The sequence below is a fragment of the Amblyraja radiata genome, chromosome 3 (assembly GCF_010909765.2).
Source record: "Amblyraja radiata isolate CabotCenter1 chromosome 3, sAmbRad1.1.pri, whole genome shotgun sequence".
In the NCBI taxonomy this organism is placed as follows: Eukaryota; Metazoa; Chordata; class Chondrichthyes; order Rajiformes; family Rajidae; genus Amblyraja; species Amblyraja radiata.
The window spans coordinates 13,183,235-13,195,393 of record NC_045958.1 but is presented as its reverse complement, the minus strand read 5'-3'; the positions used below and the strand labels follow the sequence as shown (position 1 = coordinate 13,195,393).

At 41.1% G+C, this 12,159-nt stretch overlaps 1 protein-coding gene across 1 annotated transcript in view; it reads left to right on the top strand.

Moving 5' to 3' along the window:
* lix1 (limb and CNS expressed 1) overlaps window positions 1–11,936 on the top strand; it is a 40,632-nt gene extending 28,696 nt beyond the window's left edge. The window contains exons 3-6 of the mRNA XM_033017357.1: window positions 1,096–1,236; window positions 4,538–4,633; window positions 7,234–7,311; window positions 9,822–11,936. Coding sequence (XP_032873248.1) covers window positions 1,096–1,236; window positions 4,538–4,633; window positions 7,234–7,311; window positions 9,822–10,142 — 636 coding nt within the window. The 3' untranslated portion in view covers window positions 10,143–11,936. The remainder of the gene's footprint in view (window positions 1–1,095; window positions 1,237–4,537; window positions 4,634–7,233; window positions 7,312–9,821) is intronic.
* Window positions 11,937–12,159: the final 223 nt, after the last annotated feature.

Here is a 12,159-nt window from a genome sequence, read left to right as displayed (position 1 = left end):
ACGTTCTCCCTGTGATTGCGTGTTTTTCTCGGGTTTCCTCCCACACTCCAAAGATGTACAGGCTTCGTTAAAAAATGTTAATTGTCCGTAGTGTCCGTAGCACAAAACCAATCCATTAATATCCAGGTTTGGAGGTTAATTGGCTTCGATAAATGTTTCCTAGCGTGTAGGATGAAAAAGTGAGATAACATAGGACTTGTGTACGGGTGATCGATGGTTCACATGGACTCGGTCGGCTGAAGGACCTGTTTCTATGCTGTATCTCTAAAACAAACAAAAAACAATCACAAACAAACATCGTGATCAATGCCAGGAAAAATATCCATCTGACAACAAACCTCTTAAGTGTGCAAATATGCATATAATAATATTGTCATTGCACATAAGCGCAACGAGATTTGGTCATAACATAAATAACTAATAAAATTTGGATTTAGATATTGATATCCCGATGCCTGGCAGCGTATGTCTGAGACAGAGTTTAATGCAGTGGAGCGATGAATAAGGTGGCATTTGCCCTATTTTATCTCTGCCAAACCAGTAAACCTTTAAGTTTGCAAAGCAATTTCCAGATGGTATTGCATAAAATGCATTTAACATGTTATTATGTGCACCTGGGGGAAAGCTTTGTATAGTCTTTGATTAAATCATAAACTTTCAAAGGGTTTATGATATAAGAAATGTATCTTTAGTATTGCACATGGACTACATATTTTGTGTAAAATTTGTTTACATTTGGCTCTGATGCCAGATTAATGATTCACCCCTCCTATTGAAATGCATACACTCAACAGGACGTTACTTATGACAAATTGTAACTTATCTAAAGCAAGTTCAATATCACATCTGTGCCTCCAAGAATCAGTGTCAATTGAAAGTTAAACATTTCCTTACTAAGAGAGGGAGAATCAGGTAGTGATTTATTCCATTCTGCTCCTACAAAATTATCCATTAATTATATATGGATTCTCAGTGGCAGAAGGAAGAGGGGTTTGATACACCTAAGTATGTCTTAGCTACCTGGGTACTTTCTGTGTCCCCGCATATACACCATCCTGCGTGTTCTGTTAACTTTATTCCTGTTGCTTTCTTTAGTACTGTTTAACCAAAGCTGATGCCAGACGAGATGCAGCCAGAGTAGCCCTGGTGAACTCTGTCTTCAACGAACAGCCATCTCGCATAATCACAATGGAATTCATCAGAAATAGCATGGAGGAAGCAATGGACTCAGTTTGTGTAAGTAGCTGCAAATGACATTGGTTTGATTTGTCATTAGCTGGCAACGTTGATTTAGAAAACTCTGACAGCTCTCGAGACAGTCACTCCTGAAATTCCTCACTGTTGCTCCCACTCTGTAGCCATAACATTTGTGGAAACATGGCCCAGATTTTGCAATTATAATGACAATGAAAGTGGCATCAGTAAACTGTGCAATTGATTGTACTTTTAAGATTTTCCTTCATCTGAAGGAAATCTCATGATAATCTCTTTAAATAAAAATCTCAACGTTTCTTTCAATGATTACTTGCCCATCCATGGAATGTGCTACATTGCAGCATAATCGAGAGAAATCAGTATAATGACAAAAATAGGTGATAATAATTTACATATATGTATATATGTAAATTTACATATATGTATATATGTAAATAAGTTATATGGTTTGAAGACATAGTAATATAATATTTCAAGTCAGCTTTCCAGTATTTACAAAGTGCTGGAATAACTTAGCAGGTTAGACAGCAACTCTAAAGGACATGGAGAGATTACATTTTGGGTCAGGGCCCTTCTTCAAAACCTTTTTTAGTCTGAAGAGGGCCCCCGACCCGAAGTGCCACCTATCCATGTCCTCTGGAGATGCTGCCTGACCCATTGAGTTACTCTGGCACTTTGAATTTTGCTCCAGATTCCAGCATCTGCAGTTCCTTGTTTTTTCCAATATTTACAATGGAAGGGGATTAAACTTCTACAGTCTGCACAAGAGTCCAAATCAGGAATTGAATAAATAATGGCAGGCTAGAATCAATCACCAGCTGCTCGACTTTCTTTTCCATAGAAATGAAAGAAACCAAATAAGCTCATGATATTCAGGATTGCACAACCAACTGATACATAGTGTTCACCATTAACTGTAATGTGACCCAAAAAATGAACACATGTATCATAATCCATCTCATTGCTAATGGAAAATATATATGGTGCAATAAATCCCACTTATAAATAAAATTACTCTAAGTGGGACCCGTTGGGTCCTAGTCACACAGGAGGCCTGGTCCCCCAACGCAACCCATTCCCCAACGCAATATTCCACCACTCATCCAAAGCCCCTAACTGTGCAGGTGCGGCTCATTTCCTCTCATCCCCAAGCACTCCCTCCCCCTCCTCTTCATGTGTGGGAGGGGAAGAGGGGAGGGAAGGGGGGGGTGTGGCAAGGGGGGTGTGGGGTGGGAGGAGGGGAGGGGGGTGTGTGCGGACAGAGGCGGGGGGATGGGTGATGCAGGGGGGTGTGAGGCGGGGGGGTGTGAGGCGGGGGGGATGAGGCGGGGGGGTGTGAGGCGGGGGGTGTGAGGCGAGGGGGGGTGAGGCGGGGAGTGTGAGGCGGGGAGTGTGAGGTGGGGGGGGGTGAGGCGGGCAGTGTGAGGCGGGGGGTGTGAGGTGGAGGGGGGGTGAGGCGGGGAGTGTGAGGTGGGGGGAGGAGGGGTATGAGTCGCGGGGGGGTGTAGGGGGGAGGAGGTGTGAGGAGCGGGGGTGGGTGTAGAGGGGAGGTGTGTAAGGCGCAGGGGGGGTGTGGAAGGGAGGGGTGTGAGGAGCGGGGTGTGTGAGGCGGGGGGGGGGTGTGAGGCAGGGGCGAACGAGGCGGGGGAGTGCAAAGCGGGGCGGTGCATAGCGGGGAGGCGTGATGCGGGGGGTGCGAGGCTTGGTGCACTCACAGCAGAGGAGAACGGTGAGTACACTGGCAAAAATCATATCGCTATCGCGTACCGTTATTGCGCAAATTGAAAGACCACTCAAACCGGAAGATAACAAGATCAGAGTTTTAGTTATGTATAGATTAACTTTAAATTATACCCAATTATTCAACCAAATATTACAGATAATTTGAGTATTGGCTGCAGACTATGATTCTTCTACTTTTTGTCACTTAAGATAACCAGTGCATTTAACATGCAAAATATTTGTCTTCTTGGAGATCCAAGTTGCTTGAATATCTTTCTTTTTAATAGGTTAATGGGGTGGGGTGCCGTAAGGCTCGGTGCTGGGACCCCAGTTATTTACAATATATATTAACGATTAAGACGAGGGAATTAAATGTAACATCTCCAAGTTTGCAGATAACACAAAGATGGGTGGAAATGTGAGCTGCGAGGAGATGCTATGAGGCTGCAGGGTGACTGGGATAGGTTGGGTGAGTGGGCAGATGCATGGCAGATGCAGTATAAAATGGATAAATGTGAGGTTATCCACTTTAGTGGCAAGAACAGGATGGCAGATTATTATCTGAATGGTGTCAAATTAGGAAAAGGGGAGGTGCAACGAGACCGAGGTGTACATCAGTCAATGAAAGTAAGCATGCAGGTACAGCAGGCAGTGATGAAAGCTAATGGCATGTTGTCCTTCATTGCGAGAGGATTTGAGTTTCTGGGCAAGGAGGTCCTACTGCAGTTGTACAGGGCCCTGGTGAGACAGCACCTGGAGTATTGTGTGCAATTTTGGTGTCGTAATTTGAGGAAGAACATTATTGCTATTGAGGGAGTGCATCATAGGCTCACCAGGTTAATTCCCGGGATGACAGGACCGACATATGATGAAAGAATGGGTCGACTGGGCTTGTATTCACTGGAATTTAGAAGGATGAGAGGGTATCTTACAGAAACGTATATAATTTCTTAAAGGATTGGACAGGCTAGATGCAGGAAAAATGTTCCCGATGTTGGAGGAGTCCAGAACCCGGGTTCACTGTTTAATAACAAGGGGTAATAATAATAATAATAATAAATTTTATTTAATGGGCGCCTTTCAGACATCTCAAGGACACCTTACATAGATTAATAGGAATAAAAACATATAATCAGAATAAAATAAGTAATAAAGACATCACAGAGACACAAATTAAAAACAGAATTTAATCAAAGAAACAGAAAACCAAAAACACATTGTGAAGAGAGAGCAGCGGCAGCCAAAGCGCGCCAGCGTCCACTCTCTCTTCACGGCAGCCATCTTGGACACAGACTTGGCCATTTAGGACTGAGAAGAGGAAAAACCTTTTCACCCAGAGAGTTTGAATCTGTGGAATTCTCTGCCACAGAAGGTAGTGGAGGCCAATTGAAGAGAGAGTTAGATTTAGCTCTTAGGGCTAAAGGAATCAAGGGATATGGGGAAAAAGCAGGAACGGGGTACTGATTTTAGATGATCAGCCAAGATTATATTGTATGGCGGTGCTGGCTCGAAGGGGTGAATGACCTACTCCTGCATCTATTTTTCTGTGTTTCTATGATATCAAATACAATCTAACAAATCTTGTTTTCATTTTTACAAGGGCAGTACCACGGATGCCCTGGATCCAAGCACAAGTATTGGGGCTTATTACCGCATGCTGGAGGCAAATAGAGGAAAAACAATGTTGGAATTTCAGGTAACTTCAGTATCATTCTGTGGCATTAACTTTTCCTAACTTTTTGCCAACACTTATTTTCATTACTATGAGACAGCAGAGTCTTTCTGGAAACAATGGGCCATATCCAAGTGTAGACTCGTGGTTAGGATGCAAATGAGGTGAAAAGATGATTCCCAGATTTCCGTACCTGTTTCCTGAATATGTGATGTCAAGATAAATTATTGCTGTTACATGAGCAACTTTCTTAGACCCGTAGCCCTCCACTTGTTTGGAAAGTTCTTCACAGGTCAGTTTTCTTTCTGTTGTCATTTAATGTTTTATTGGTCCTCCAACTAATTAACTTAGGAATCATCACATAGTCTTCATGTGGAGGACTGTGGTATAAGACAGAATCATACTTCTTTGCAGCATGAATTGTCAATACACCCACCTATTACGTATGCTGTTCTGAGACAGTACAATGACATCAAAGTGATTGTTTAGAGAAACAGCAATGAAAACAGGCTCTTTGGTCCAATATGTCCTTGCTGAGCAACCATCAGTCATTCACACAAGTTCTATGTTATCCCACTTTGGTATCCACACCCTACAAACAAGGGACAATTTACAGAGGCCAATTGACCTACAGACCACATGTTTCTTGCACCACTTTATATTACTGGCAGCTTCAGATCAGGCATTGTGGAGAATTGTGAGAGGTTTGAGATCATGGGGCAGGAAGCACAAAATTACCAATGTGTAAAGAACCTATTTCTACAAGTCCTCAGAGATACAAGATCACATTCAGACTTCTTCAATAAGCATCATGTTGGCAGTCTTGAATCGTCAAAGGCTTTAATAACATAATCGGCGATTATTGGGAGCAGAATATAATAGAATAGAATAGAATACTTTATTGTCACATGTGACAAGTCACAGTGAAATTCTTTGCTTGCATACCTTGCCACGGTATGCAAATATTGCCCATTACAGTGTTACAGATTCTTCCCCCCGGGATGACCATTAGCCACATTCTTATGCCTACAATGCAGTCAAAATGATGCTACTCCTCAACCAGTGAGTCGTTCTGGATGCCAGCTTCCAGCGATCTTTGCCATATTTCTCACGTTGCTACTGAACACAGCATTAGATAAATCAGGAAGAAAATATGCTGTGTTCTTGGATTATCATATGGAGCAAATACACAGTATCATTATGACTTATATTCATGTTTGGGATCTGGGCACTTAATGCTCAACACTAATTGTCATTTAGAAGGTGGTGATGAGATGCCTTTTGAACTGCTGAGAGCTTTTGGTGAAGAGACTCCCATGGTGATGTCGGGCAGGAATTTCCAGGAATTTCCAGGAATTAGACCCAGCAGCCATGAAGAACCACTAACCACACTTCCAACTCAGAATGGTGTGCGACTTGGAGGGGAACATGCGAGTGATGATATCAGTGCAATTGCTGCCATTGTCCATCTTGGTGGCACAGTTCATTTGTTTGGGGGATGCTGTTGGAATTCATGCCTGGATGAGTAACTGCTGTGCATTTTGTAGATGGTACACATTGGAGTGCAAGAGTCAGTTTCTTTGCAAATTAACAAAAAAGCTTACAAAACAGATTAATCAGTGTCTTTGCACCTAAAATGGCCTAATTTCTGGAGCCATCATGGAGATTTGCAAACAATCACAATACGAAGAAGGTTGCAACAATGACTATTTCCATTAGACAGTGTGGAAAATTTTGTGAGCAGGGTAATCTTCCACCAAACATTTTTTTAAAGTGCAAAGAATTCTAAAAACCTGATTTGCTCAGAACCTGACCTGCTACTATTTTCCAATGATTTGGGTAATTTCAAGGAAACTATGCAGAATAAATCTGTGTTTCCTAACCTAAGACGAGTCAAGTGTATTGTCATGCTCAAGTATGATGAGTTACTAAAACAATGAAAACCTTACTAGTATTTGACCTTTGTCCTGCAATAGAAAAAAATGGTTCTTCTTATTAGAAAAGCACAATTTCTTATTTTGACAAAATAAATAACCTATGTTGCTCAAGTCTATAATTTATTATTTCTATTCTGCAATGTAGAAATTGCATTTCTATGAGGTTGCACAGAATGGAAGCTTGGAGGTTGTTTTCACTGGAAAGAAAGTTTAGAATAAAGGCTCATCATCTCAGGCAAAAGATCAAGGACACGCTTAAAAGAGATAAAGATTAAAAGTCTAATGAAACATCTAATTTATTTCGAATTTCTGCCTCAGAAGCCTTTATATGCACAGTGCTGGGATTGCAGAATTTTAGGCCCTATAGACAATGGGTGCAGGAGCAGGTCATTCGGTCCTTCGAGCCAGCACAGCCATTCAATGTGATCATGGCTGATCATCCACAATCAGTGCCCCATTCCTGCCTTCTCCCCATATCCCCTGACTCCGCTATCTTCAAGAGCCCTATCTAGCTTTCTCTTGAAAGTATCCAGAGAACTGGCCCCCACCGCCCTCTGAGGCAGAGAATTCCACAGACTCACAACGCACTGAGGTAATCAAGGGATAGACAGGGAATGTGATGTCAAATATGTCAAATTCTCACTGAACATTGGAGAATACTCAATTTTCTCTTTTTTCCCCCCCCAGGAATTGATGACAGTCTTTCAACTGTTACACTGGAATGGAAGCTTGAAAATTCTGAGAGAAAGGAAGTGTTCCCGACAGGTAAAGCCTTGGATATCGAGGAAGGCACAAAGAAACGATTTGCAGATGATTTTACTACAGGAAGCTAAAGATTTTTTTTAATTATTGGAATCCCAGAAAGTAACTTACATGGGCTGGAAATACACTGGTGAGACCAAGCGTAGGCTTGGCGATCGCTTCGCCCAACACCTCCGCATACTTCGCAATAACCAATCCGATCTCCCAGTGGCTCAGCACTTCAACTCTCCCTCCCATTCCGTATCCGACCTTTCTGTCCTGGGCCTCCTCCATGGCCAGAGTGAATCCCACCGCAAATTGTAGAACAACACCTCATATTTCGCTTGGGTAGTTTACACCCCAGCAGTATGAACATTGACCTCCAGTTTCAGGTAGTCCTTGCTTTCTCCTTCCTTCCCCTCCCCTTCCCTGCTCTCCCACAGCCCACTGTCTCCGCCTCTTCCTTTCTTCTTCCCGCCCCCCCCCCCCCAGCCCCTCATCAGTCTGAATAAGGGTCTCGACCCGAAACGTCACCTATTCCTTCGCTCCATAGATGCTGCCTCACCCGCTGCGTTTCTCCAGCATTTTTGTCTACCTTACATGGGCTGGAAATGCTCCTTACATTAAACCATCATTGCCACTAATTTAGTTTATCATTAGTCTGTTGTCTGACCTTTGCAGATTTGTTGAACCCACTGCTGCATTTCCTTGAACTTTGATCGACTCCTTCAAATTATATCTGCTGTATCCTTTCCTTGTTAATGAATGAATTAGGTGTACATATTTCTCACTTTTACACACAGCAAAGACTAGCATTGACTTGTCATATGTCCCAATCTTCATCCAGATACTACTTCAAGCATTCAGCTTTAGAATCATAATGCCTTTCAAGGCTCCAAACATAGTATTCTACAGCTGTAACATGACGATCCAACTCCTGTACTCAATACCCTGACCGATGATGGCAAACATGCCAAATGCCTTCTTCAATACCTGTCCACCTATGTCACCACCTTCATGGAATGATGTACCTTCACTCCTAGTTATTTCTGTTTTCTAACACTCCCCAAGACTCTACCATTTATTGTGTAAGTCCTGCCCTGGTTTATTCAGCTCAAATGCAACACGTTGCATTCATCTGATGTCCATCTGCTATTCTTCTGCCCATTGGCCCAGTTGAGAAAATTCCTATAGTAATTGTAGATAACTTTCTTCACTGATCACTAAACCACAAGTTTTATCATACCCGTCACAACTGTCACATTATGCAGTATAAGATTCATATGTTGCCTTAAAATACATCCCCATTTGTAGAGTTCGCTATATTGTGAGGTTATCCATTTTGGTGGCAAAAACAGGAAAGTAGACTATTATCTGAATGGTGGCCGATTAGGAAAAGGGGAGATACAACGAGACCTGGGTGTCATGGTGCACCAGTCATTGAAAGTAGGCATGCAGGTGCAGCAGGCAGTGAAGAAAGTGAATGGTAAGTTAGCATTCATAGCAAAAGGATTTGAGTATAGGAGCAGGGAGGTTCTACTGCAGTTGTACAGGGTCTTGGTGAGACCACACCTGGATTATGGCGTACTGTTTTGGTCTCCTAATCTGAGGAAAGACATTCTTGCCATAGAGGGAGTACAGAGAAGGTTCACCAGACTGATTCCTGGGATGTCAGGACTTTCATATGAAGAAAGACTGGATAGACTCGGCTTGTACTCGCTAGAATTTAGAAGATTGAGGGGGGATCTTATAGAAAGTTACAAAATTCTTAAGGGGTTGGACAGGCTAGATGCAGGAAGATTGTTCCCGATGTTGGGGAAGTCCAGAACAAGGGGTCACAGTTTAAGGATAAGGGGGAAGTCTTTTAGGACCGAGATGAGAAAAACATTTTTCATACAGAGTGGTGAATCTCTGGAATTCTCTGCCACAGAAGGTAGTTGAGGCCAGTTCATTGGCTATATTTAAGAGGGAGTTAGATGTGGCCCTTGTGGCTAAGGGGATCAGAGGGTATGGAGCAAAGGCAGGTACAGGATACTGAGTTGGATGATCAGCCATGATCATATTGAATGGCGGTGCAGGATCGAAGGGCCGAATGGCCTACTCCTGCACCTATTTTCTATGTTTCTATGTTTGTGCCAGCAAATTGTGTTCTGCCTCCAACGTTAATTATAATGAATAAATTTCAGAACCAAAAATATGAAGCATTGATGCAACTGCATAGCAGGTTTAATGCCATTAACTGGCGATTAGTTTTCCAGACAATGCATTTCAACAACAGCACAGTTGCATGTAAAGTATGATTTATGTATTTATGCATCTTATTATAAATGCACTGAATACATGACAGTAAGAAATGCAAAAAGTGAAATTAGCATCACAGAATCACTACTTTATAAATATGCGATGTGAAACATGACTATTACAATCTTCATTTACATTATAACCTTGTTAAAAAGTTATATAACAAAATGTTATACAACATTATGTCATGAGTGAGCTACTTATTTTTAAAGGTATTCTTTTCTCTTCTGCAGGATGTAATTTCGTATTACTCCAATCAAGCTTTGGATGATTGTTTGAGAAGTCAGATGGCACTAGATTGGCTTATGAAGGAAAATAAAGCACCAGGAATTATCTCCGTGGAGCTCCAATCTGCACTCAAAGACCTAGAGAGAGCCAGGGAAACTGGCCGTGAGTTGCGGTTCCACAAAGAACGGAAAGAAATTCTGATGCTGTCTCTCAGTCAGATTGGATCAGAATCCAACAATGATCAAATGTGTGAACAGACTTTATGTGATTTTAATTTGTTGGGTTTGTGCAACATAATGCAATTTATTCAGGAAAGGAATTTATAAAGGTAATTTATAATTTATAATATTGTGATTTTCTTGGTACAATGAAACTCGACTTAACACAAAAATGATCAGCGACCAACCCCTGAATTGCTTTGGAGACTGTTATGACCTGAATTAGGAGTTGTAATGAGTCATGGCGGTAATATGTCTTTTAATTAATCCAGGAATAATCTGCACAAAGAAATTCAGTGAGTGTTAATATATTATGTTTACATTATCATTATTATGTTAATTATGTCATAACTGCATCTTGCTTTAACAGCTATTCACATAATAAAATGTAAATTTGATAGATTAGCAAAGGTTTCAAGCAAAATCAAAATGAGTTTATTGCGTATGCACACGATTAGTGAAGTACAGGTACAATAAAAATCTTGCTGGCAGCAGCATCTTGGGCAAACAGACATACAACACTCAAAAACAAAAAACGTACATAAACTATACTGCGCGAAAAGAAAGAGACTGTGCAAAAAAACAAAAAAAAACAAGATATTAGTACAAAGCAAAATGATAAAACAAGTTCATTGAAGTACTAGGTGGTCTATAGTGTTATTTGTGAGGTTGGACTTTGTATTCAAGAACCTGATGGTTGTAGGAAAGTAGCTGTTTTAGAAGCCATTAGGACGAGGTTTCTGTGTGAACTAGGTTAGCAGTGAGAACGGTTGGTGGGATCCTTAATTTTAGATGCCACCTTCTTGAGGCAATGCAATGCTTTTCATGGAGATGGAAAGCCTCAATGCGATGCTTTTCATGGTGGGGAAGGCTGTGCCATGATGGTCTGGGCTGAGTCCACCGCTCTATGGAGCCGCTTACATTCCTGTGCATTGGAATTTACTTATGAGGGCATTTTGCAACCAGTCAGGATACATTCCACAGTGCACCTGCAGAAGTTTGTTAGATAATCAATGACAAGCTAAATCACTTCAAACTTCTAACAAAGTAAAGGCACTGGCACTTTATTTTCTTAGAATTTATTTTGGATGTTCTTTGCACCCTGAATTACAAAATGGAAACAGACCATTTTATCTAACTAGTATGTGTTTAACCACAGTGTGAGCATTAGACACAATCCATTTACCCACTACTTGTGATCATAGCCCGCGGGAGGAACTGTTCCTGGTGAAACTGCTCTATGTGTCTATCACGGTATAACTAATGCAAGCTCCATGCAACATCAGACAGTACCCCATACCTACCACCTCTTTGAATGGTTAAAAGAGATAGCTCAAAATGTGTTTCCCATTAGTCCGGATGCTCTATGAAAATTTACTGTGAATTATATGCTCTAATGACCCCTCCCTAAAGATATTCATCTATTAAAATGAATACCTTTTTTGCTTGCTTGCATTCAAAGGGATTCTGTAATATGCTTGAGGATAAGGATGCATTTGCTTTTGGTGGCCTTTAACTTCTCAACGTTGTTTAATTTTTTTTTAATTGCAATCCTTGGGCTTTAATCACTGACAGGTTCTTTGCTGCCATGATTTCCCATTTTGCACTATCACACCTTTCAGCCCTATATCAAACTGTAAAAATGCCAAAGGATCAATACAAGCTGCCTCCTGTTACCATGGCTACAAACAAGTACAAGGGAGAAAAGAATTAGAGTTAAATATTTTTATACCATTAGCGAAGCAATATCCAACATGATTAGTTAACATTAAAAAAAACGAACTTGTTTAATATTAAATATCTGCAAAACCGTTTGACATTAGCCTGAAGGCCTAGTTTTAATATAAAAACTCAATGTTTTCCAGGGAAGTAATTTTTACATGTTAAATATATTTGCAATTCGTCCTTGAAGCTTCATTTAATTGTTTATGTCCAATGAAAATACAGAAATGTAATGTTTAAAGAACAAAGATCAAAAATTACTTTTTTGCTTTACACGCTCAGACATAATCGGGGGCATTGTCCAGTTTACAACTGTTTTGATGAAATTGGTGAGATTTTGCTTACTCACTCGGTCAACCTCCATGACCGTGATCCAAATATGTATCTCAGAAGGCAGGAGCCC